This window comes from Pan troglodytes, chromosome 11, assembly GCF_028858775.2.
Source record: "Pan troglodytes isolate AG18354 chromosome 11, NHGRI_mPanTro3-v2.0_pri, whole genome shotgun sequence".
In the NCBI taxonomy this organism is placed as follows: domain Eukaryota; kingdom Metazoa; phylum Chordata; class Mammalia; order Primates; family Hominidae; genus Pan; species Pan troglodytes.
In genome coordinates, this window is record NC_072409.2 from 52,665,386 (window position 1) to 52,693,151 (window position 27,766).

The 27,766-nt window shown below is 37.8% G+C and overlaps 2 protein-coding genes across 4 annotated transcripts in view; one reads left to right on the plus strand and one right to left on the minus strand.

The window, feature by feature from the left end:
• The first annotated feature begins 74 nt into the window (after positions 1-74).
• On the plus strand, positions 75-27,561 carry LOC112207582 (ribosome biogenesis protein BMS1 homolog). 3 transcript variants are annotated; one of them, XR_010148668.1, is made up of 8 exons: positions 75-182; positions 5,236-5,309; positions 5,955-6,126; positions 8,869-9,057; positions 9,142-9,322; positions 9,569-9,627; positions 10,734-17,278; positions 20,487-27,560. XR_010148668.1 is itself a non-coding variant. In XM_054658207.2 (7 exons), exons 3-7 carry the CDS (start codon positions 6,049-6,051, stop codon positions 10,926-10,928), a joined length of 702 nt encoding a protein of 233 aa, XP_054514182.2. In that variant the 5' UTR covers positions 75-182; positions 5,236-5,309; positions 5,955-6,048; the 3' UTR covers positions 10,929-27,561. The 3 variants fall into 3 exon arrangements, 1 of the variants encoding a protein (XP_054514182.2); XR_010148669.1 differs by lacking the exon at positions 9,569-9,627 and having other exon boundaries at positions 17,136-17,278; positions 20,487-27,548; XM_054658207.2 differs by having other exon boundaries at positions 10,734-27,561.
• LOC112207695 (uncharacterized) overlaps positions 7,117-27,766 on the minus strand; it is a 145,374-nt gene continuing 124,724 nt past the window's right edge. The window contains exon 2 of the mRNA XM_063787734.1: positions 7,117-7,736. The gene's annotated coding sequence lies outside the window, so the exon portion shown is untranslated. The remainder of the gene's footprint in view (positions 7,737-27,766) is intronic.

Genomic DNA, 27,766 nt, shown 5'->3' on the forward strand with positions numbered 1-27,766 from the left:
GGGCGGCGGCGGCGGCGCGGCGGGCGGCGGCGGCGAGGCGGGCGGCGGCGGCGAGGCGGGCGGCGGCGGCGAGGTGGAGAGGCGGACAGCGGCGGAGAGGCGGACAGCGGCGGAGAGGCGCACAGCGGCGGCGCAGGCGCGGAGAGGCGCAGGCCCAGGCTCCACTCCCCAGCTGTGAAAGGGTAAGAGCTGAGGGTGGCTGAGACTCGGGGTTGTTCAGGGCGGGGTGGGCTCTGGACCCAGTAGGCCCGGCACCCAGGTCAGGGCTCCAGGGGAGGCCAGGTGGGCGAAGGCCAAGAAGGGGCCGGGGCTGGTCAGGAAGGGCTCCTGGTGACCAGAGCACTTTGCGTGAGCCAGCGGGGGAGGAAGGTGGGCTGGATGAGCCAGGGAGGTGCCGGGAGGGGCCTTGGCAGAGGCGACCACCTCCATCAGCCCCCAGGCCACTGAACCCTGGGTAGCGAGAACCGACAGGGGAGGCTGCAGACAGAGGAGTGGAGGCTCCCCGGCTTTGGGGGCTCTGAGTAGAAGCATCTAGGGGGTCCCTCAAGAGGCCCCCAAGCGCTTCCCCATGGTGAGAAAAGAAGGCGCAGAGAGGGGGCACGGCGCCGGCGCCAGCGCAGAGGGGCGCACAGCAAGATTTGCTGTTATTTCTTTTATTGCCCCAAGTGTACTTCATCTTGGTAGATTTCTGTTGGCTTTTAAAATGTGTGTGTTTTGCTGTGGGGGAGTGGGGTGTTATACGGATGTCACATTTTGCTGGTTGACTGTTCAGATCTTTTGTAAATCCTTGCTCCTTTTCTGCCTAGTTTCACTCTGTCACTTACACTGGAGTGCGGTGGCACGAACATGACTCACTGCAGCCTTGACTTCCTAGGGTCAAGTACTTCCCCTGGCTTAACCTCCTGAGTAGCTGGTACTATAGGTGTGTGCCGGCACACCTGGCTAAATTTAAAATTTTTTGGAGAGATGAGGCCTTGCTATGTTGCCCAGGCTCGAACTCCTGGCCTCAAGCTATCCTTTGTCTTTGCCTCCCAGAGTTCTGGGATTACAGGCATGAGCCACTGTGCCCGGCCTCTGCCTAGTTTTAACAGTTGCTAAGAGGAGGATGTTGAAGTAGATGTCTTCTTGGTGGGTTAATCGTTTTGTCATTAAGCAGTTGTTATGGTCACTTCCTTTTCACCCCATTGGTGAAGGAGGGGTCCCTGCCCTAAAGTGTAGGAGATGGCTGAACACGACACCTGGCGTGGATGGATGAGATTGACAGCAGTGTTTTGGTCACATATACCCACAGCTCAGAGGAGGGCACTGCATGCCACACAGGGTCAGATGGGCACCGCACTCTGTAGCGGAGTGAGGGCTGCGGGCTGAGGAAGCAGGCAGGCTTGGTAGTAACAAGAGCACACAATGACCAATGGTTCCCGAGGGGGAGAGCAATTGGCTTGTTTGAATAAATTCATGGGCTGGCAGACAGGTGAAGTGAAACTTCTTAGGCTGAGGTGCAACTGTTCTGGCTGATAAAAGAACTAGCCAGGTGGGGAGCCTTTCCTGTTGGGTGGCGGGGTAGGGGGTGTCTGGTAGAAACAGGAAAACCCACGGCTAGGCCTTTGGGGCCCTGTGAGGCTCAAAGATGTCAAGGCAGCATAGGAAATTTTAGATCTTAAAATTCAGTGAAGACCCTCTCCAGCTCTGGTAAATTATTTTGCTTGAAGTCTACTTCATGAGATATTAATATATTCACTCCTGCTTCCTTAAGAAATTAATGATTTCACAGGATATCTTTCTCCATTCTTTTACTTTCAACCTACTTAGGTCCTTAAGTGAGTTGGAAGTTTCTTATGAACAGTATTTAGTTGGACCATGTGTTTATTATAGGCTCTCCATCAATCTGTCTTTTGGTTTATTTAGACCATTTACATTTAAGGTGCTTATTGTTACATAATTGCTTATGTCTGATGTTTTTATTATTTGCTTTTTTGTTTCCGTTTTCTTTCCCTCCATCTTGATCTAGTTCTGTATAATGTTGTTGCGTGTATCTCTTTGTATAGTCTTAAAGTGTTTGCTCTGGATGTTACAATATGTGTATTGTAATATAGTAGTCTACTGGTACCAGTATTTACCACTTCAAAGTGTGGAAACCTGCCTTGCATTTATGTCTCTTTACCTTTTCCACTTGTATAAATCACTGGCTTGAGTAGTACGTGGTGGTATAGTTTTTGTTTCAGTCGTCAAATGTGATTTTAAGAACTGTGGATTGTCTCGTGTATGTATCCACATTTCTGGTCTTTCCTTTGTCCCTCCTCCCATAGTCCCATATTCATCCCTTCTGCATAAGAACTTTCTGTAGCCATTTTTTATTTTGATTTTTTGTTTTAATTTTTTGTATTGTGGAAATGACAGAACATATTTCTGTAGCCACTTTTTAGCATTTCTAAATTGACCAGTGACAAATTCCTATATTCTCTTCCTCTGAGAATGTCTTTATTTCTCTCTTCATTTCTGAAGGGTAGTTTCATGGGATATAGAATTTGCAGCCGACAGTTTTTTTGTTTGGTTGGTTTTTTTGTTTGGTTGGTTTTTTTAAGCACTTGAAAATGTTGTGCCACTTCCTTCTGGCCTCCATGGCATTTGAGTTGGCATGTCCCTACAGGCATTCTGCCATTTTTGCTCTTTGTTTTTAGTTTTGAAAGTTTAATCAGTGTTGCTTTCTTTTGGGATACTTTGAGGTTTGCTCAGCTTCTTGAATCTGTAAGTTTATATCTTTCACCAAACGTGGGAAGCCTCAGGAATTAGTTATTTGCATGCTTTGGCAGCTCTGGTCTCCTGTGGGACTCAGATAACATAAATGCGGGGTCTTTTGTTATCGTCCCACAGGTCCGTGCAGCTCTGTTCGTTTGTTTTCAGGCTATTTTCTCTCTGTTGTTTAGACTGGGTGAATTCTGTTGATCAGGTTTCAGCTTCTCTGATTCTCTCCTCTGTCGTCTCCACTTTTACTCAATAGAGCCTATCCAGTTAGATTTTTTTTATATTTCTGTTACTGTATTTTATATTTGTGTAATTTCCATTTGATTCTTCTTCAGTTTCTTTGCTGACGTTTTCAGTTCTTTGATTGTTGCCATAGGATTTGTAGTTGCTTGTTGAAGCATTTTTATACTGACTGTTATAAGTGATGAGTCAGGTGGTTCCAACATCTGCCTATGTAATTTTTTTATTTTTGCAGGCAGTCCTCCTGTTTAGGTTTAGTCTGTAGGTCTTGGTCTACTTTGTGGGCTGTGATTCCAGTGGCAATTTAATTTCAGAGCCTTCATGGTGTTATTTTGGTCTGTTTGGCTAATATGTATCACTGGGATTCTCCCACCAGTCCCTGCTGTTGCCCACCTGAGGGAACAGGGGAGCTGCCCCAGGCTGGGCCACCTGCTGCAGCTAGGTGGGTGGGGAATGGTGGTTGTCTTGGTGTGTGGAGCTGGTTTTCTTGTTGTGGGGAAGATCTCCTTTGATCTGCGGGGACTGAGTCTGCCTGGGTTGCCTTCTATTGCTACGTTGGGAGTTGGGAAACTCTGGGCCTGGGTCACCTTCCTGTTGGATGAGGTCCAGGGAGACACCTGGCCACTATGCATTCCCTAGTCCTAGAGTCCCTCAGCAGCCTTTTTCTGTCCATCTTTCGGAATTCTCCATTGATCATCTCCTGTCTATTATTTCTAGAGTTTGGGTTACATTTCTTAGGAGGGTATAATGTGTTATCTTCTTTAGACCAGAAATCCTTAGTGGTGGTTTCGGGTTGTAACTGTGCTAAAGGGAGAATTGGCGTATTTGTGATGTCGAGTCTTCAAATGAGGACATACCATTATTCAGTATATAATATTTACAACACCTACTTCCATGGGTTGAAGAATGTGGTTAAGGCAAGGAAAGTACTTAACACAGTGCCTGGTGTGGAGAGCACTTACGAGTGTTGGTAGTGATGCTATTCCTTTTGTCCTTTGGTAGCATATTAAAGCTTTTCTTCTTTTTTAAATAAATAAAGTTCTGGTGCACTTCTTGTTAGGTTTATTCCTATTTTATCCTTTTTTGCTTTTATTACAAATAGGAGCTTCCTTTTATAACGTCTACCTGGTTCTTTGGCCCTTATGTGAAAATGTTTTAATAGCCTTCTAAACATTGCTCTCCCAAATGAGTTTTAACTTGCCTCTTTCTTTTGTTTTCCTTTTTTTGAGACAGGGTCTCACTTTGTCACCCAGGCTGGAGTTCAGTGACACAATTATGGCTCACTGCAACCTCTGCCTCCCGGGCCCCCAAAGTGCTGGGTTTACAGGTGTGAGCCACTGCACCCAGCCTTACTTGTCTATTTCTTTTAAGAGTGGGAACTATAATTGAACCCAGAGCTCCAAAAACAAATGAAGGAATGAATGAGTGAATAAGCTCTTCCCATGGGTTTGGTGTGGTTTGGGGCTCTACTGTTAATCTAAATGCTATGTTTTATATGATCTAAAATTTCCCCTAGGTGTGTTACACGATTGTGTTGAGTTGAACTTACATTGAGACTCCTTTTCACATGTGCTGGTTATCAGCATGGGACTTTTCCATTCACTCTTTGAATTATTCATTTGGGGGACACAGATAGACCTCTGTGTCTTTCATAAAAAGTGTCCATTGGCCGGTTGCAGTGTCTCATGCCTGTAATCCCAGCACTTTGGGAGGCTGAGGAGGGCAGATCACGAGGTCAGGAGTTCGAGACCAGCCTGGCCAATATGGTGAAATCCCATCTCTACTAAAAATACAAAAATTAGCCAGGCCTGGTGGCGGGTGCCTATAATCCCAGCTACTCGGGAGACTGAGGCAGTAGAATTGCTTGAACCTGGGAGGCAGAGGTTGCAGTGAGCTGAGATCGTGCCACTGCACTCCAGCTTGAGTGACAGAGTGAGACTCCGTCTCCAAAAAAAAAAAAAAAAACAATAACGAAAGAGTGTCCATTATCTATACTGGAAAAATTGAGATTGGGATTTTTGACATGAAGTGCGGAAATGTGGATTGGGTCCATTTAGTTTACCTAAACAGATGATGAAATACTAACTGTTTTATGAAGCATTCCCTAGTGCAAAGTTTTGCCTGTGTGTCTAGTGACGGGAACAGTAAGAATGAGGCTTGGAAGGCGGAGCGCATTGTGGGCCTGTCGTGGGTGGGGCCAGCAGCACATGCATGCCTGGCTCACAGAGCAGCCTTTGGGTGTTCTTTTCCCAGAGGAGCTCTACGGTGACTTTGAAGACTTGGAAACAGGGGACGTGCACAAGGGAAAATCGGGCCCCGACACTCAGGTATGACTTTGTCGTAGCTGGCTGTTCTTGGTCATTGTGTTCTGAGAGAGGCCCACATTGAGAAATGCAAATCTTACTTGTGATGTGTGAAGATTGCAGACTGGATGGATAGATTCCTTCCTAAAGGGTGGGGATGTGGGGACCAAAGAGAAGCTTTCTTGTTTACTTGTTAAGTTTTGGACGACAGTTACTACCGTTTCTTGCCATAGTCATTTGCCAAGACCACTGTGATTTTTCACTCACAGAAGTCTTAGCTTCTCAGACTTACATTCAACCATTGCCATCATTCTCCTCTTTTTAAATTTAAGTGTCATTTGAAAGAATGAAGTCCCTGTTCTCCCTAATATTTCTTTAGAACAGGGTCTGGGAGCATCTGGGTGAGGGACATGTCTGTTATTTTTATTCTAGTTTGTGTTCCCAGCCAGCTTAAGGAATAGCAGCTAATTGTAATGCAGATGTAACAATTTCCTGTAGCAGCACCATGTTATTCAGAGACAAAGGTTATGTTGTGTTTTGTTTTGTTTTATTGATAATGATAACAGATTTTTGCTAAGATTTTTGTTTAAATAGAACTTTAAAAAATGTAATGTTTAAAGAAAAGACCTTCATAAACATACACAAAATTTTTTCTTCTGGAAATTTAAGAATGAAGATATAGAGAAACAAGGAAGAAATTGACCCCGACGAAGAAGAAAGTGCCAAGAAAAAGCATTTGGATAAGAAGAGAAAATTGAAGGAGATGTTTGATGTGGAATATGATGAAGGAGAAAGCACATATTTTGATGATCTTAAAGGAGAAATGCAGAAAGAAGCACAGGTGAGAAACCTCAGTTCCTCTCAGCCCCTTGTCAAGACTATCACATAGTGCAGGAATCCCTGACTTTCTTTGGGTCCCTGCTGCCTATCCTGCTTCTGTGCCTTTCATTTGGACTCCTGGGTAGATGCATGTGAGTGTGTTTATTCATGCAGTGAGCTCATTGTTTCTACAGTCAGAAGATCACCAGAAAAAGATCCATACCTATTTTGTAACAAGAATTAGGAAACCGAAATGACTGAGACATGGTCTCTACTTTTGAGACTTTTACAATGTAGTGATCTGAGACAGTGTGTTCATTTCAGTGCAAGCCAATGCTGCCTATTCCGATCGCTGCTCCCTGATTTGAATGGCAGGTGATCAGTGGCCCGTGTGGCTTATGGACACACCAGAGCTCCCAGGGGAAGTGCTCTGAAAACTCATCCTGGTCAGAGTTCAGAAGGACATGTGGAGTATAAGGTCAGATGCGGAGATAAAGGGAGATGGTGTGGCCCTCCTGCCTGGGGGTGCTGAGCAGGTTGCTGGAGGCGGTGAGCTCACTCTGAAGGAGACAGACACAGAAACGTGTGTACAGTTGGTTGTGAGCATCTGAGTTGCGTCTTGTTAGTGAGGCCAGGAGTGCCTGTGTAAGCTGGAACAGATTAGGTATATGATTTGTGAAATGGAGTTTCATCCTAGATCTTCATCTAGTCAAAGGACTGTTTCCTGATTAGGCATTAGCTTAGTGGTTGCTAGTCTGTGTTGACCTTTGAAAGGCATGACTAGGCTAACTCTGAAGTTTTTGCTTCACACCATTTACAATTTAAAATTACCTAGAGCCCTGTGGGCCATTGGAAAAGACTGAATGTTTCACTCTGAAATGGGAGTCCTTGGAGGGTTTTGAGCAGAGGAGAGACATTCAGGTAATCAGATCACTCTGCCAAGACATCAGTCCGGTAGAGATCAGTCCGGTGGCACAAACCAGAGGGCTGGCAGTGGAGATGAGACAAAGAGTCAAACCCGGATAGAGTTTATTTGGAAGCTGGGTCAGTAGGATTTCCTGGTGGACTGAATGTGGGGTGTGTGAGAGGAAATGAGGATGGCGACTGGAAGTTCCTGGAAGGATGGGTTGTTGCAGGTTAGATAGGAAACTGTCTGCAGATGCAGTTTTGGGAAGATGATGTTTGTTTCGGCTGGGTATCATGCAGACAAGCGGAGTGTCAAGTCTGGAGAGACAGGTCTGGCCAGGGACTTAGATGTACAGCCCTCAGCATGTAGATGCCACTTAACTCTGTGAGGTGGCCGGGGAGTGAGTGCAGAGTGACTGGGAGGAGCAAGACTGGCATGGGCGAGTTGGGGCGATTGCGGCCGTGAGGCCTGAGCAGTGCCTAGGAGGGAGAGGGAGAAGCAGTGTGAGCATGCAGGCACGTAGGAGTCCAGTTGTACACGGAGGCGAAGCACTGTTCAGATCCCGCTGCAGTGTTAACTACGGTAAAGGCAGAGTTGACCACTGGAGGAGTCCTTCAGCGTGGAGGCCTTCAGCGATCTTGGCAAGCACCAATTTTCATGGATGTAGGAGAATGGGAGCAGAGGAACTGGAGGGTGCAACTGTGGAAAACTTCTGTGGGGTTTTGCTGCAGAGAGAAGCAGAGAAATGAAGCAGTTTTTGGTGGAAGAAGTGGAATCAAAGGGTTTTGAGATAAGAGAGAGAACAGAGGGAAGAGCTGTTGGAATAAAGCCCAGGAAGAGTGGATGGTGTCTAGTGAGCAAGTGATGTGTGACCCTGAGTAGAGGCATGGACAAATCATCTGTGCCTGAGCTGCCCGTAGAACTTTCTGTGATCATGGAGATGCACGTCTGTGCTTCCCAATATTGTAACACTGGCCGCAGGTTGATATGGACCACTTCCAGTGTGACTAGTGTAATTGAGGAACTGCATTTTAAATATTATGTAATTGTAATTAATTTTAATTTAAATAGCCACACATAGCTCCTCTATGGGCAGGTCAGAGCTCTGATAAGGCTGGATATGGGAGGAAACCCTGGTAGAGGGTTGACCGTAGAGGTTCTTTTGGTTTTGGAGTGAATCAGGAAACAGCCATCAGCTGAGTGAAGGTGAGGGTGGTGGTGGGTGTTTGAAGACAAGGGAAAAGCGTGAAAGAATTATTTGGAGAGGAAGGAAAGAAAGTGTGGACTGGGGATGTTTCCAATGTTCGAGCACGCAGGGCTCCACAGTTATCTACATTTGCTGTCCCTTGGAGCAGGAGAGAAGAAAATGGTTGGGACATATTCTGAACAGACTGCAGAGGTAAAATGTGTAGGTTTTTTTTTGTTTTTTGAGATGGAATCTCGCTCTATTGCCCCGGCTGGAGTGCAGTGGCACGATCTTGACTCACTGCAACCTCCGTCTCCCAGGTTCAAGCGATTCTCTCACCTCTGCCTCCTGAGTAGTTGGGACTACAGGCACGCACCACCATGCCCAGCTGATTTTGGTATTTTTAGTAGAGACGGGGTTTCACCATGTTGGCGAGGCTGGTTTCAAACTCCTGACCTCATGTGATCTGCCCGCCTCGGCCTCCCAAAGTGCTGGGATTACAGGCATGAGCCACTGTACCCGGCCAAATGTGTAGTATTTTTAATAGCATAAAGCCTACATAATTCTGTCCACAGTTCCTTTACTTAGAAATTGCTCATTTGTTCATGTTAGTCCTATGTTTATTACAAATAACAGCATACAGGTTTTCCCCCCCACCCCATCATGTACAGCTGAATTACGTAGAATTTGAAGATCAAGATGATGAAGCCAGAGTTCAGTATGAGGGTTTTCGACCTGGGATGTATGTCCGCGTTGAGATTGAAAATGTTCCCTGTGAATTTGTGCAGAACTTTGACCCCCATTACCCCATTATCCTGGATGGCTTGGGCAACAGCGAGGGAAATGTTGTACACGTGCAGGTGGGTCCCTTTGCTGCATATTTGGTGCCTGAGGCTCTGTGGATTTCCCCTCCATCAATCATCTTATCCTCTCATCCCCCTCAGATGCGTCTGAAGAAACATCGCTGGTATAAGAAAATCCTCAAGTCCCAAGATCCAGTCATATTTTCTGTAGGGTGGAGGAGGTTTCAGACCATCCTGCTGTATTATATCGAAGACCACAATGGAAGACAAAGGCTTCTAAAGTATACCCCACAGCACATGCATTGTGGAACAGCCTTTTGGGGTAAAATATGATTACAATAACTTGCCTATTGCCGAGATTAAACTTTACAGGCTGCGTTATTTTAGCTTTGTGCTTTTCCTTTCATAAAATTCCACTCCTAAGATGTTTCTCTTTTCTGGGAGCGGGGAGGTGGTTTGGAGTATATATGTAAATCTATATCCAAATCTAAATGTCCATATCCAGTATGTTAAACTAGAATCTAAAATTTCTGGTTTGCTATATTTCTTTTTTTCCTTTTCCTTTAAGACCCTATCACTCCACAGGGAACTGGTTTCTTGGCAATACAGTCTGTCAGTGGCATAATGGTAACTATCTTGGACGATTTCTTTTACAGATTGGTTTGAGGAATATATCCTGAATGTGGGTTATTATGTACATGAGACTTTAAGTTGAAAATTACTCATTTTTATTAATATAAAGTAAATTTCCCTTTGCTTTTAATCTTCATACATCCTTTTCAGTAGGGTGTGGAATTAGAGGAGGGGAGGTGGAAGAATTATAATGGTACATTTCCTACTTTTGTGCATCTTTTGCATTTATTTATCTAAGCAAGTATTTAAGCAGTGCTCACCATGTGCTAAGCACTATATGAGGTTATGAGGAGCCATCAGAGACCACCCAGACACAAGACTCCCTGCAGCTGTGCTGGGGTAGCAGTCTGTTCACTCCATTTTCATTTGACCAGTCAGGCAGGGCAGGGTTTACTGGTCCCATTTAACAGAGAAGAAAGCAGAATAATGAGCAGATGGAATCTTCCCTGGAGGTCCAAATTTTAATTTCCTAAACATTGCAACTGTATTTTTCTTTTCCATTTCGTTCCAAATAAATCATTATAGTAAAATTACATTCCTCTGAAATCACTCTCAGGAAAGTACTCAAGTAGCCTTTTTTTTTCTTTTTTTCTTTTTTTTTTTTTTTTTGAGACAGAGTCGCACTCTCTCGTCCAGGCTGGAGTGCAGTGGCACGATCTTGGCTCGCTGCAACCTCTGCCTCCTGGGTTTAAGCGGTTCTCCTGCCTCGGCCTCCCGAGTAGCTGGGATTACAGGTGTGCACCATCATGCCGAGCTAATTTTTGTATTTTTAGTAGAGACGGAATTTCGCCATGTTGGCCAGACTGGTTTCAAACTTCTGACCTCAGGTGATCCACCTGCCTTGGCCTCCCAAAGTGCTGGGATTACAGGTATGAGCCACTGTGCCTGGCCTCAAGTCACCCTTGTTAGTTTGGCTTACCAACTTTAAAGTTTTGGACTGCTTTCGTCAAACCACTGGGTTGCAAGTTCAGATGGTCTCTCTTGTTTTTCTTAGCTAATTGTAAGTAAAATTCACTTTGGTAATTTATTGTGTCACATAGAATTGACGTTTTTCTCTTGCTAATATTATTCCTATTTTCAAATTTTGGGGCTCCTGTTAGCCTGATTTTCGGATAGCTGCCACAGGAGTTGTCCTTGATCTGGATAAATCTGTAAAAATTGTGAAGAAATTAAAGCTAACTGGTTTTCCATATAAAATTTTCAAGAACACTTTATTTATTAAGGTCTGTATATCTATATATTCTCATATTTATAAATGTCCATATTGTTTGAGAAAAGGAATGAAATACCTCTAAAATGTGGGCCTCATATTTTTAGAAAAGTGTTTGAAATCTTTTATAAACTTCATATTTTGTTTGCTCCTTTATATTCTGTATTACTTAAATATGCTCAAAAAAGCAGTGGTAAACAGCTATTTAAGAATTGAGGCTGTTACTCCTGACTTCCATGTGAGACTGCCACAGAACTCATATTGAAAATATGTAATTTTATCCACTAGGTTTTGTTTCCTACTTTTTAAATTGGTGTTAAGAAAGGGAAAAAAATCACAAGTTTGTCTAACTCAGTAGAAAAATTGACAAAGTTCTGTGCAGATTGTGTCTGCCAGGCGAGCACTAAGATTACTGTTTCTGAGATCTTTTGGTTGCTATCAGACTGGACTCAATTTTTTTTCTACATTCTCAAGGTTAAGTTGAAACAGTATTACCCATTATTTATAAATGGTAAGTGTTTAGGTTTTGCCTTGTGTTACAAACTAGAATGTTAATAAAAATACTGTATTTAACAAGTTGCAAGTTTATGAAAGTCATTGTTTTTGAAAGTAAGTTTTAGATTAAAAAACAAAAGAAAGGAAAAGAAAAATCTTTTAAGGGGAAACAATGTCTTTATGTGTTTAAAGTTTCAAAAGGTAATTTATAAAGAAATCAAATATAGTTAAAAATAACTAATCAAAGATGAATATTTAGTGTAGAGGAACATGGATATGGATAAACTGTAGGGTATTTTATTTATCTTTTTCTTTCAGCAAAGATCTAACTAAAATTAGAGAAATGATGTGTTTTATTCCAGAACCATCACAATACAAACAATAATATGTTGTTTTTCATCTTGTATTGGATAAACACTATTAATCCCATTAATCCATTCCTCTTTGCTTCTTCAATTAAAATCCTGTGTATTATATAAATACCTCCCTCTACCCTCTGCAGTGTAGGAGAATCAGGGAAATCTCATCCCATCTGCCGAAACAGAGATGTATCCTGTATGTACCTTGCCAATGATGGCAACTTCTTTTCCTTTGTCGAGATATAATACAAACCCCAGGTTGACACCATTTAGTTCATGATATCACTTCCAGATTGATATTGGTGGAAAGGTGACTTAATCTGGCTAAATCAGATGCAAGAGATGGACTTGTGTTCTATTATTAGAATATGAATTTCTTGTCTTTCTGTATATGATTAGCAAAGCATGCTGCAACAATTGTTCTTATCAGCAAAGAAAAATTCTGATAAGCACCTGGAAATACGGCACCTGGAAGCCCTCATGCCTCAGGACTTGATAAAAGAATTCATTATTGTTAAAGCAAGTTAAGAGCCAGGATTACTGTTACTTGTCTTGAAAGCATGTTGACATCTCCATTGTTCCATATGCCTTGTCAGAATGATCTCTGGCTTAGGGAAAACTTTTCAGCTATCTGCTCTAGCACACTGGTGTGAAAGATGTGTTAAGGGAGAGGTGATAGCTTGATCCTTAGTGCTGTCAGACATCAGGTGGGTCTTAGATAGCTCGAATCATCAGGTCACTTTTTTCAGCCATGAGTAGTATGCTCTACAGCAGTTATTAATTTATATAAATGCTGTAGATTTAAAAATGGTAGTGAAGTGCTAATTCAGAGTATCTGATTTATAATTCAGAGCAATTCAGTGGGTCATAGTTAAGTTGGCAGAAGTATTCTAGTTATCTCTCCAAATATAATAATTTTAAATATTGTTCACACAAGGAAAAAACCTAACATCTTTCTCCATATCCTTAAAACTCCAGATATGAATTTGATCATGCAGTGCTTGTCTTTCTGTGCCTGGCTTATTTCACTTAACAAAGTGTCCTCCAACTTCATCCACATTGCTAAAAATAACAGCATTTTATGGTTGAATATTGTTCTGGAGGGGTGGATAGATAGATGATAAATAGATAGATGATAGATAGATAGATAGATAGATAGATATACATTTATACACCACATTTTCTTTATCCATTTGTTGTTAGATGAGCATTTAGGCAGATTCCATATCATGGCTATTTTGAATGGTGCTTCAATATCCCTGGGTGCAGATGTCTCTTTGACATACTAATTTCATTTTTTTTGATTACGTACCCAGTAGTGGGATTGCTGGGTAATATAATAGTTCTCTTTTTTATTTTTTGTGGAAACTCCATACTGCTTTTCATAACAGCTATACTATTTTAAATTCCCACCAACAGTGTATAACATTCCTCTTTCTCCACATTATCGTTTCCATTTGTTATATTTTGTCTTCTTGATAATATCCATCATTTAAACTGGGATAAGGTAATAGCTCATTGCGGTTTTGTTTTGCATTTTTCTGAGGCTTAATGATGTTGAGCATTTCTTTATATATTTTTTGGCCATTTGTATGTCTTCTTTTGTCCATTTTTTAATCAACTTTTTCTTTTGCTATTGAGTTTTTTGAGTTCCTTATATATTCTGGATATCAAACCTGGTTGAATACATAGTTTGCAAACACCTTATCCTGTTCTGTAATTGTCTCTTCGTTTTATTGATTGATAAGAAGTAGGTTAATTGTGCTATATAAGTGCAAACTTTGTCTAAAGGAGAATATGTGTTCTTTGAAGACAAATGTCCATTTGTCAAGCCCCCCCGTACTTACTTTTATGTAGGAATGCCAATATAGGAAGGACCTTTCCGTTTTGAAGCTGTTTGTGAGTAGATTTTTCTCTTCCCACCAACTGGAGGCTAAAATGTAAACCAGAGACCCAAGAATAGCCACTCATTCCTTGCATTTTTAACCTTGCAAGGTAAGAAGTAGGCAGAGAGTCTGAAATTATTCCTGTCAGATGGATAGATTTTTTGAATCCAATGGTAAAGTGGGAAGTGACAAGCTAAAGCAGAGCCCAGCAGCCTTCCAGAAAATGCCTGTGCATACTTTGCTGGCAGTGGCCAGCGGTCATGACTGACAGGACAATAGCCACATGAAAAGCAGAACTTCCTTTTTCTGATATTGGTTCTGACTTGCTCTCTGATTCCTGCCTGAGGCTGGTTCACCTACTTTTTTTTTCAATTCTAAGAGCTGCGTTGTCCTTTTCCAACGCATTCATTTTTGCCTGCTTTAAATTCCAAGTAATTTCTATTGTCTTTAAACAACTGCCTACCTAAAATAATTATTAAATATATAGCTAAAACACTAAATTAAATAAACTTACATTGTTTTCCTTGCTGTAAGAATTCTCTAAGCCTTTCTTATTTTAATACGCATCATGAACCTCCAGTTGAGGCAATGTGCAACACATTTTGAGAGACATGATCTACCTGTTGGAATCTTAACATTTAGAACAGATATATTGATCAGTGTATAATTTTTGGATTATCAAAGATGGGAATAAAATTGAGCTATAATATATAAAATAAGAGGATTTATACATGTTTGTTTTTTTACTCCCCATCTCACCTGCTACTTCTTTATGGATAACAGTTATCCCACTTGATGGAATTTTTCTCTTTTCATCCATTACTTTTTTATTTAAAGTATTCCCTCTCCTAGGATGTAAGTTTCTATAGACTGAAATGTTGTTATTTAATGTTAATAAGCCTTATTTTCAGGCTGCTTTACAGAATTTTGGCTTTGTCTTTTGTTTTCTTCATTGTACTTTTCTTACTCCACTCAGAATTTGTTGACCTTCTTAAATCTGCTTATATCTGTCTTCAATCAGTACTAAAAACATTCTCTATTATTTCCTTAGTCATTGCCTTTGTCTCTCTTTTCCTGGTAAAGTTTAGACATATATTAACGTTTAACTCTATCCTTTGTATCTTGAAACTTTTCTTCAATAATTTATTTTCTTTCTTCCTACTGCACTTCGTTAATTTTCTAGTAGTTCTCTGTTACTTCTAGCAGGTATTTCCTTTCTAAATCTACCATGATCATATTTGTATTTTCCTGTGTGCATCTTTAAGCCTATGTTTTGTTCTTTAACTTCTGTCTGATAATTCTATTATTTAAATTGTTTTTCTTGTCTGTCGATTTGTTTCTGGATGTTATTATCCTTAACAATATACTGATTCTTCTCTGTGTATGTGTGTCTCTCTCTCCATCTCTCTCTAAACACATGCACACAAACTCTCTCTCTCTCTCTCTCATGTATGCTATATTGCATACAAATGATTTACCAAAATAATTGACTTTATTTTTAATACAGACCTACAAGTTAGTTACTTTCATATTCACGTTACAGTTGAGGAAACTGAGACTCAAAGGGAAAAATGACTTGGCCAAGTTTATACACCCAATTAGTGTCAGGATAGTTTAAGATTACCTTGTTGTCTACTATGGAGATAAGTTCCTCCAGAAGTTTTGCTTATGCAAGCATTACCCATATCAGATCATCTTAAATCAGGGTGAAAATATCAGTATCTGAACAACTCAGATTTGGTCCCAGACTTCAAGTATGCTCAAGAGCTGGTTCTTGTTTTCTCCTTCATTAGAGTGTATTAACCTTATGATTCTAGCTTAGAATAGCAAAAGTCTCTGGGCAGGCTCTCTATATTTTGTCAGCCATAGACTATAATTTCTGTCTTTTTCATCTGAGAATTCTATCTGAATAAAAGTTAACTTGGCTTGCAAGGAAAAGTTCCCCAAATTCAGTGACAGTTTTCCTCTTTGAGCTCCCATCTTCTTTAACTCTTATCATGTTTTTCTGGTAGCTCTGTTCTGCTTCTTCGTTTGACTTCCATTGAATTGGGTAACTTTTTTTTTCCTCTTCCCGATGTACATAAATGACTTAAGGTATATCAATATCACTATATTCTCTATAACACACAAATAACTAGCATAAATACGTTGCATTTAGACAGTATAGTCTAAATACAAGTTCCCTGTCCTATTTTGTAGGTCTTTGAATGTTGTTTAAAGAAATGCAACTAAGACATGTTAAATTTCACTAAGTTTATTTGACCAAGAAAAAGGTTTGAGAAGTAGGCACCATCCCAGAACAAAGATTGTTCAGAGTGACTCCACATCCAGAGTGGTGAGATGTATTTATAACCAGAACATATAAAATTATATTCAGAGTTTCCCTGATTGGTGCAGTTCAATATTTGCCTTATTTGGGCATAATTTGGCAGCATTCAGCCTAGGATTGACTAAGGGTTTGGCTCCTATGATTGGTTGAGTCTCAGTTGCTTGGTTACAAGTCCATATATCTACATTAGCTTACTACTTATTTACACATTAAGTTAGAGTACAGTCACTATGTATGGATGCCGCTTTGGGCCAAACTTGATTAGGCAAGTACAATGGGCACTTTGAGCCAAACTTAACTCAGCTTAACAATGTTCTCTAGTATTTGTTTTACTTTATTGTATTTGTTTGATTCAATATAGCAAATGCTTCTTTAGACTTACCCACATGTTTATATATATATTACTGTTTTGCCTCCATTGAACATGCCTTCTACTTCCTAATTTGTGCCAGAATTGACTAGTAGACGCTATGAATGCATCATGCTCTTTGGCCCATTTCGAACACTCAGGTATGTCTGTACTCTTAGTTCATCTATTCATCATTGTTTCTACAGTTCCCTCATGCTTTAAAAAATATATGGCTTTTATAATTTATCCAGCTTTTTCTTGTCATTTTAATAAGAGTATGTGTCTTATACAACTACTACATTCATCCCAGAAGTAGAAGCAAACTATTATAATCCCATGATTTTTATTCCTACTATTCTCTTTTCAGAATTTCTTTTAGATATTCCTTGGATAGTTTTATTCAATCCTCCATGTCTTTCAGCTTATCTTATGTTCTATCTTTTGGTTCATATTCTGCATTCTGGATAATTCTTCATCTTCACTTTCTAGTTTGTTGATATTCCTTTTGGTGACTATAAGCTGCTCTTTAAAATGGTCAATAATGCCTAAGATGTTTATTATCTTGCCCTTTGCAGAAAAAAATTTTCAGCTTTTGCTCTGGAATGATTTTGCATCTCTTCCACCAAACTTCCAGTGTATCAATGGCCAGAAAATAATCTATATGTTAATTTGTTAATTTGATGGTTCATGGTTCAAGGCTGTACAATTTAAAAGTTTGAAGTCAAACAACACATGATGGATAATCCTGATGTTACAGATTCTCAGGGGAGAATATGTATTTGTTTTTTCTACCAATTGTTCTAGTATTTACAGACAAACTTCTTAATTATACTGGGTTGGTTAATAAGTATTTTTCTTTACTCTTTCAATCTAGGTCCAGCTATGCATCACCCCTTCGCTGATGAGCATTAAGAAAATCCAAATTTATAAATTGCTGGGTCCATCTCTCTTGCCATCCAGAAAAGTCAGAGCAACTGGTCTTGCTGGTTTTAAGTGTTGCCTGTGTTTCTGGCATTGGTAATTTTCTTTGTTTTCCTGTAGTTTTAGGTATACATATATAATGACATCTCCAAAATTCATCAATATTAGCATTTGTTATGAAGATTTTTCAGGCAACTGGCTTACCATATGGCCTAAATCTGATTCTAAAGTCCACGTTTCACTTTCTCAAATATAAAAACTGTTTGCTAATAAGCACTAGAAAAATATTTCAAAGAAGAACATTTTGATAAATATGATTATACAATATTCACTGCAGTAAATAACCGTTGCATACTCAAAGGAGTTTCATTTGCATATATAACATGAGATGAAAACCAATGATAAATGGTGACTTTTAATAAAATAGATCAGAAATAGTATCTTGTGCAAATAACCCGATGCGAGAATAATTATCCCTCTAATTAGTAAAATTCAATAAGAAGGTAGAATTTTCATTTACATGTGATCAAATAAATTTTTTACAATACCTTTGCCTTTTGAATTCTTTAATAAAATACATCAGAAATAGTATCTTGAACAAACAATCTGATGTGACAATAAGTTCCCCTCTAGTAAAATTCAGTGAGAGTGTAGGATTCTCATTTACGTGAGATCGAATACCTTTTTTTTTTTTACATTACCTTTTGCCTTTTGAATTCTTTATTGTTTTCATTTAAGAAATGTGGAAATCTGAAACAAACTATATTCTCAATCATGTTAGAAAAAGTATATGTAATATGTATTTTTTAAAGTCCAGTGGCTAAGAACTTAGACTGGGTTTTGAAATAATAATTTCCTAACACAGTTTCTCAGTATGTTTCCTCTAGACAAGAGAAAACTCTGTAATTATGATTCTTAATTTACCCTGGTAATTTCATAAGAAAAATGATTAATTACTTTGAGCAATCAGTTATACAGATAATCATGGTTCTTTATTGAGACCACAAAAAATAGAAAGAAAGCAGAGAAGCTTAAGCATAAAATATAAAGAAAAATTCAGTCATTTAGTAAAAATGAAATCAGTGTTAAAATATTTCTTTTGACACAGTCAGCTAACATCTTTCTATTTTTGCTGAGTAACTATTAATTATATTTTAAGTTCAACTAACTCTTGACACAGCAATGGAATTTGAAGTGAATATACTACTTTGAAAAATAAATGGTGTATTTAGAGTGTTGACATTTAGAAAATGGTAGTTTTGTGAAATTTGCAATGTGTTTTAGAATTATAAATGCTAAAGTAAATGAATGCATGATTATATTTAATAGAATAAAAACAGAAGAATTTTTTAAGTCTTGACGACCCAAGGCAGGGTTCTGTTTTAAGTATTCCCCTTTCAATCAACGTTACAGCTATCCTAACTTAAAACTGCTTCAACTAATAATGTGTATTTATATTAAAAATGTAATCCATGGCTCTGAACCTTGGCTTCCTAGTAGAATCACATGGCAAGATTTTAAGTAATACTCGTTTCTTGGCTCTACTAAAGTCCAATTAAAACAGAACTTCAGTTTTTAGAAAGAGGTGTGGGTAGTTTGAAATGTTCCACATTATTCTAAGATGTGGGTGAGATTAAGAACCAGTAAGCACACCAGTCAGAATGGCTATTATTAAAAAGTCAAAAAAATAGCAGGTGCTGGTAAGGTTGCAGAGAAAAAGGAACACTATACACTGTTAAAGGGAATGTAAATTAATTCAGCCATTGTGGAAAACTGTGTGGTGATTCCTCAAAGACCTAAAAACAGAACTACCATTAGACCCAGCAATCCCATTACTGGGTATATATCCAAAGGAATATACATTGTTCTATTATAAAGACACACGCACACATATGTTCACTGCAGCACTATTCACATTAACAAAGACATGGAATAGACCTAAATGGCCATCAATAGTAAAGACTGGATAAATAAAATGTTGAACATATACACCAGGGAATAAGATGTAGCCATAAAAAGGAATGAGATCATGTGTTCTGAAGGAATATGGATGGAATTGAAGGCCATTATCCTTAGCAAATGAATGTAGGAACGAAAAAACAAATGCGACATTCTCTCACTTGTAAGTGCAAGCTAAATGATGAGAACACATGCACACAAAGAAGGGAACAACAGACACCGGGGCCTACAAGAGGGCAGAAGGTCGGGGGAGGGAGACCATCTGGAAAAATAACTAATGAATCATAGGCTTAATGCCTGGGTAATGAATTAATCTGTAAAACAAACCCCCATGATGCAAATGTATTTATATAACAAACCTGCACATGTACCCCTGAAATTAAAGGTTAAAAAAAAGAAACAGGGAGCATTGCTAGGCTATACTGAGTAAGCACCAACTGCGCATACTTAACCTATAAAATGCCTAAAATATAGATAGTAAAAAATATGCACAAGAGTGACATAAAACAAGAATTCAGATATAGCAGTTGTTTTTATTTGTTTAAGAATAAATTCAAAATTCAGAATTATAATTGTATACTCTTATAAGAGAAAACACAATCAGATTCATTTTATATAAAATATATTGTGCTAATTTACACACTTTTTGATCCCTAATAATAAATACAACTCTGTTAGATGCCTTAAAAGCAATCTTTACATTGCTTAGAGGACGTTAAATATCAATTGTGTATTTAAATTTTCTACTTATATGACAGTATGCTATTTTTCCTTAACTTTGGGTAAATAATTTTATGGTGTGATTAAACCGATCTGACATTTTGAAAAAGGGCATGTTTTTTAATGAAATATAAAAGAGTTGTAATTTTAGTTATTCACTGTTGCACAAACCTACTTTTTTGGCTTCATTTGCAAAAGGTTGTTGGATAACCTTTATCTTTTACCACTAACTTCTTACTCTGATCCAAAATATTTGGCTTTTAAAATTCTCCTTATTTCATTATTTGTCTTCATATTTAAAATATCTTCTGTGATATTTCACTTCTAATTTTTTAATATTTTTACATAAAAAGAGATGAATACTGATATCCCTGATTTTTAAGAGAGGATTTTTATTGCCCTGTTAATTTGGAAATAAACATGCGATAATATGATTTTAAAATGCTAAAGTGGAGCTCTAGTAATTCAACTGAAAATAGCATTATGAATAAACTATACTGTGGCAACTCTTTAACATAATAAAGGAGGACATCAACAGAGCAGAAAATTGATGAATTTTGGGATATATGAAGCATGTTGTATCAAATTGCCAGAGAAAGTAATGATCTTCTGTTACTGAACTTAGGTCACAAAGCCTACTGCCTGCTAATCGGCAAGTGGACCTGTTTCTCTAACAATGGCCCGAAACTTCACAACATCAAAGGAGAAATCATTGCCAGCAAAAGCATTTCCGGGTAGTAGGAAAGAATACAAGTGAATAACATTAGTCCAGAACTTTTAATAATATTCTTTGCTGGTTGAAATTCATGTTTAATATGATGTAAATTACTTGATAAGCAAATTAAGAACTATGCTACTACAGACTCCAAATAAGACGCAAGAAAAATGAGAGGAAATACATTAAAGGAAAATCTTAAAAAAACAGCTGCACAGAAGATAAATTGTTTTTCCAGGAGTTTTAAACATAGTTGCTTTTGTTTGTTTGCTTTGCTATTTTTTCTTAATAATTGTTTTAGTAAGCTCAGGCTGCTATATAAAAATAAGAGAGGTGCTGGTCTGAACAATAGACATTTATTTCTTATAGTTCTTGAACCTGGCAAGTCTGAGGAGGGTCATCTTCTGGGCTTTCAAAGGGCTGCCTTTTTCCTATGTACGTACATAGCGAATAGAAAGCGTTAGCTCTCTGGTCTCTTCCTGTAAGAGCACTAATCCCATCATGAAGACCCCATCCTTATGGGCTCATCTAAACCTGATTACTTCCGAAGGTCCCACCTCCAAATGCTAACACATTGAGAGTTAAGGATTCAATATATTAATTTTGGGGAAACAAGACACAGTCCATATCAAATATATATATATATATGTATAATATATATGTATACCATATATGTATATAATATGTATGTATAATATATATACAAATATATATAATATATATTACATATACCCAAATATATATATTATATATATTTGTATATATAATATATATATTTGTATATATATTATGTATGTTATGTAATACAACTATATACACTCTACAAAGGCAGTGGAATATAGACATACTTCAATTGATTGTGCTTTGCTTCACTTGGCTTCACAGATAATGTGTTTTACACAAATTGAAGGTTTATGACCACCCTGCATCAAGCAACTTTATTGGCACTACTTTTTAATAGCATGTGTTCATTTGTATCTCTGTGCCATATCTAGGTAAATCTCACAATATTTCAAACTTTTTAATTATAATTATATTTGATATGATAATCTGTAACCAGTGACCTTTGATGTTACTATTGTAATTGTTTTGGGCACCATGAAACACATCCATATAAGACAATGAATTTAATCAATAAATGTGTGTGTTCTGACTGCTCCACCAACTTAGACAATTAGTTTTAGATCTTTTATTTAGACGATGAGAAAATTTAAACTATAAATAGGCCAGGTCTGGTGGCTTATGCCTGGAATCCCAGCATTTTGGGAGGCTGAGGTGGGAGGCTCACTGGAGGCCAGGAGTTCAAAACCAGCCTGAGAAACATAGGGAGACCTCAGCTCTACAACTGAAAAAAAAATAGCCAGGTGTGGTCATGGTGGCACCTGTCTGTATTCCAGCCACTTGGGAGGCTGAGGCAGGAGGTTTGCTTGAGTCCAGGAGTTTGAGGTTGCGGTGAGCTACACAATGAGCTATGGTGGCACTACTACACTCCAGCCTGGGCCGTAGAGTAAGGCCCTGTCTCTAACTGGAAGTCCAAAGAGGGATCTACTTCCAAGACTATTAATTTAATAGATCAACAAATTAATCAAGAATATGATTTTTTTCTCATCCTTCTCTGTAGTCATATTTTATACAGACTTTTTGTTTAAGTAATCTCTCTTTATGGGCAGACAATGATTTCAGAAACACCACAAATTATTCTCAAAGAGAAAAGACGAGGGTTTTTTTTTTTTTTTTTTTTAGAAAATGTAACTCTTTTCAGTAGCTCTTGGCAGACCTACCCTCACATTTTCTTGACTAAAAACATTTTAAAAAGTCAGTCACAAACAGGTGAATTTAAATTGATAATTTAAACCATGATATGGTTTACCTATGCTTAACAAGCTTTATCCTCAGAGGTAAGGATAGGGTTACTTTCCTGAATTTTAGATATGTGGAAATATTTGGAGTTATGTCAATAAATGAAAAAGTGTGATGGATGTAGTGCTTGCCATGGAATATACCAAATACAGATATTCTGAAAACTTTAAGTTCAGTAATATGCCAGGGGTTCCCAAGACCACTTGAGACCTGGTAATTTATTGGAAGTCTCTAAGGGAATCAGAAGCTGTAGTACTCATTGTTACAGTATATTACAGTAAAAACAGTACAGATAGAAGTCAGCTAAGAGAAAAGACAAATGAAGTGAACTCCAGGAGAAACCAAGTCCAAGCTCTCAGGTGTCCCCTCCCAGAGCAGTTGCATGGGGACATGTTTAATTATCCCAGCAACAATATGTAAAGTACAAAGCATTGCCAAGCAGGAACACTCGCTGGAGCCTAGTTGTCGAAGGTGTTTACTGGGATCAGTCGCATAGTCATGTAATGCCCATATGATTGACCTCAGCTCCATGACATTTAAGCACAACTTTCTTCCTACACCCAGAGTAAAAACAGATGTTCACCTAAGTCACGTTGATAACATAACCTTTTCTGGTCGAACTGGGAGAGTATGGCCCAAGACTTCAGGAAAACAAGAACACTTTTATCAAGCAAAATACTCCAAGGGCTCAGAGATGAACTCCTAGTCTAAGGTCTAGTCCTGCAGAGGGACCCCTCTTTGGAATGTATAGTATTTGAGCAATTCAGGCCAGTCAAGTTAAACCTTTTCACCCATGCCTAAATGCTATTTAAGAAATGTAAATAACAATGATGAGATAGTTTATTAAACATTTTTATGGAAATACACAAATAGTATATAGTTAATTAATTTTAACAAAGTGATTGTACATATTTCACAATAAAATTCCCTTAAATTACCATCTGCTCCATCTGCAAGTAATTATTATTCTGATTGCTAATAACATAGACTTTTTAAACCTATTTTTGAACTTTTATAATAGAATTAATATATATTCTTTTCTGGATGGCTTCTGTTACTCAGAAATGTATTTAGGAGAGTCATCAAAGCTCTCTTGGGTATACCATTTATCCTTCTTGCTTGATAATACTCCATGTATGTATATATATGCTATGATGTGTTTATTTTACTCTTGATGGATAACTGCAAAACTTCCAATTTAAGCTGTTGTGAATAATTCTTTAATAAAAAATTTTGTACATTTGCTGAATATGTGTTCCTGTTGGATGATAGTAGCAGAATTATTGGTCACAGGGTATGCATATACTTAATTTTAACAGATAAGGTCAAATACTTTCCAAATTCATTTTAACAATTACAGTCAACCTGCATTGTTTTAGAGCCCCGATTGCAGGGTCATTTTGGATTAGTTTGTCTTTCTCTTACTGATTTTAATGGATAGTGTTAGGCTGTAAATAAAGTTATTTATGCATAGTAAGAACTTTCTCAACAAATTTTACTCAGACTTCTGCTCTACGCTAAGAACTAGCTCTGGAAATTAATTCACAGAAAGAACATGGTTAGGGGCCATCCTGAGGGATTTACCTCACTAGGGATATATATTTACATTTCAAGAGAAGATGAGACCCAGTAGATGCATCCCAGAAGTTACAAAGCTGGAGACTCTAGTGTTATCTTTCCCCTAGAGAGATTTATTTTTATCCAAATGGTTAGAGTAAGAACTCAGATTTTTTTCCGTTTTGTGACTATGGAGACACACTCAGAAGGGGGTCAGAGCAACTAGGTCACTCTTCCACAAAAATGCTCAGGTTCTTTTTTCCAGAGTTTTTTGCCTACAGCAGATCCCCTTACATGTAGGACATCTGGTTCTCACCACATCACCACCACGGTAAGAATTAGTGGAAAGGAGAGCTAGGTTAAAGGCAGCTGTTTCTTTCCTTCTCTGCAGCCTCTGGTACCAAGTACTGCATGACATGTGTCTCACAACATTCCTGCCTCTGCACCTCTGTGCTACGACACTGGATGAATCCATGGAGTGAGCAATAGAAAGTCTCTGAACTGCCAGAAACAACTTCATTTTACATGGAAGTGGCTTTAAATCAAGCACATTAACCTCAATGAACTGAAATTAAATATGTCTCTATTCAACTTCCCCTTAGCTGAATACTAAAAGTGCTGTAGGCTGGACCCGCACTACCTGACAGGGAGATAAATGACTAAATGCAAATGGGAGTCAAAACAGGTGTGGCTTTTCTTATTTTTAATTAAGCATCTTACATAGCAAATTTTGCAAAACTCATATGACCCCGAGAAAGACCCATACACATGAAAGGTCTTAAAAGATTTAACTTTCTTAGCTTTAATGTAAACTTTCCACTGGATTTTCCCATTACACTCATTCCATAAAGAAATGAAATAATCATATATCTCATTATATAATTATACTAAATTGATCTCAACACATTTTCTTAGCAATATATACCAACATTGTTTCCAATATTGTTTATTACAAATGATGCTACAGTTGAAATCTTTATATCTGAACGCTTGTGTGTGTGTGTGTACCTATTCTGTGTATAACACTGATTTTATTTATTTGTATAGGCCTGGAAGTGGAAATACTGTGACATAAAATAGAGGCACAGCAAATTATTCAAGATGTCGACAAACAGCATTGTTTCCAAGTTTTTGTTCCCTTACAATCCTTGCCATTGGCCAATCTCTCAAAATCCCGTGTTGCTTAACATTTGGTAGCTTAGTAAATATTTTAAATCTCAGAGATTTTACCTAACTGATACCAGGTTTTTAAAAATTTGTTTATATAGATTAAGCGTCTTTGAAGAAATAACAGTATGCAAAAAATATGGTTGCTATTCTTCATGTTAAAACTATCTTAAACTCTTTTCCAGAGGAAAAAAATAACAAAATAGAAACCAATGAAGGTCTTTTGCTTGGTGATTACATATATTGATTACCTGTGTAAGTTAAACAGATTGGGAAAAGGAAATATCCAAAATTGTGCCTAGAGTATATCATGACATCATGTATATATGTAAATAAGTTAATTTTTGCAATCGCAACATAGAGAAAAATGTTATTTTAAATGAATAAAAATAAATAGAACATAAAGTAATATTTCAGCATATTAAATTTAGGAGTAAAAACCTTTGACATCCCTGAAAATCTTTGGTAAAAAGTCCAGATTATGATAACTTGGCTTTAATGAACTAGGAAATAGATGGATAATAGCACACACATTTTTAGCATTGTACGGATTATTTTCACTGGTTGTAGGATCAACACACTTGGTTTAAATAATGGTTCTGAGAATTTAATTAATTAATTTAATTCATTTTTGTTAGGAAAATAAATTCATTTCTAGACACAGGATATTTTACAATTGGATCGTATTTCAAAAAAGAATCACTGTGTTTTTAATGAACAAATGTCACATAAAGAAGTCTTTTCAAAAAGTGCTTCAAAAACTTAAATTTGAAATATATGCAACGGATCCACAAGGTATCTAATAATTTTTATTTTTACCAAGCTCATGAGTAAGTTAGTTAGCCCTGAAACAGTTTCGGAGAAAAAAAAAGTGTTTTAGTTTCTTCATCTGTAAAATATTTATGTTGCAAATGATTGAGCAAATATATAAATTTAAGCAGTTTGATCCTAGAACTTGTTGTGTTTAAGAATATGGATTATTGAGAAGTACTTCACCATAGTATTTATCACATAGTATGTCCTAATTGAAGATTAAGTATGGTTGTAATCATAATAAAGTATTTTGAAAATTCTTTTGAAAACTGTTTTAATGAATTACAGATTGAACACTGAGATAAGATGGAGTTATCCATGATCTTTAAGACAGCAAAATTAGGTCTTGAAATTAAAATTGAAATGAATATAATACACATATATTGATTTTATGTCGATGTTTTATAATCAAATCTGATTAGAAAAAGGAAATTGGTATAAAGGTTCTCCACATCTTCTCAGTCACCCTACTTCATTTTCTAAGGGAATTACGTTACGTACTTTTATTTTATTTCTTGTTATATAGCTGTATCCTTTCCTTGATTTCTTGGCTTGCTTCTGCTCTCTTCTGCTATGCCTATCCATCAGTTTCCAGAGCTCAGAAAAACAGTTTTTAACAGCCTAATATATGTATTTGGCAATTTCCTCCCATAACTGTGATTTAATATTCATGGCCACATAAAGGGTATAAAATATTTTGCACTCGGTGTATACACATTTTCTTTATATCACTTTATCTTTCATCAATAACTCAATGGAAATCCCGTTAAGAGAATATGAATAGCTCTAGTTGGTATTCAATGTCTGCCTAACATTTCATGTTGACAAATTATCATAAACTATTCAATAGAAGAATTTTACTAACAATATATCGTTAACATTCTAAAATATTTTTGTATAATCTAGACTTTGGTGGGAACAAACCTTGGAACAAACTGGTTCCAAGGTTTCTTGGAGGGGAGTGGTGAAAAAGAAATGGGGAAATTTATGTTTTTTGAATTTGTCAACTTATTGAGGAGGGGTAAGTAGAGAAATTGACTAATTTGCTAAGACAATAGAAGGCATCTTTATTTCAAATAGTACTTGAAAATTATGCATCTAATTGTGAGGTCAAAAAATTGAAGATACCCCTTAATAAAGAAATAAAGGATAGATCTTCCAAAATAACAAGGATGTAGTGAAATGAATAAAAATGTATCAAGTCAGCAGCAATAAGGTAAAAATATTAGAAAAGTAATGTTAAATAGTTGTCAGATGGAAGGATATATTTGAGCAAATATTTTGTTAAATAGATGACAAAAAGGTAATATTTATACATTACATATATGTGTTTGTATGTATGTATGTATGTATGTATGTATTTTGAGATATAGTCTTGCCTGTCACCCAGGCTGGTATGCAGTGGCACGATCTCGGCTCACTGCAACCTCCGCCTCCCGGGTTCAGACAATTCTCCTGCCTCAACCTCCCGAGTAGTTGGAACTGCAGGCGACCACCACCACACCTAGCTAATTTTTTTCTTTTTAGTAGAGACGAGGTTTCACCATGTTGGCCAGGCTGGTCTTGAACTCCTGGCCTCGTGATCCGCCTGCCTCAGCCTCCCAAAGTGCTGGGATTACAGGTGTGAGCCACCGTGCCCAGCCTCACAGACATCTTAAAATTCACCTGATAAAGTTAGGAGCCTCAAGAAAAATTAGCAGAGGAAAATAATAGGTAGTTACTATTTAGGGTAAACTAAACTGTTCTAAGGAATAGAAAATAAAAATTCCATGTCTTCAAAAATAATTCTTCCC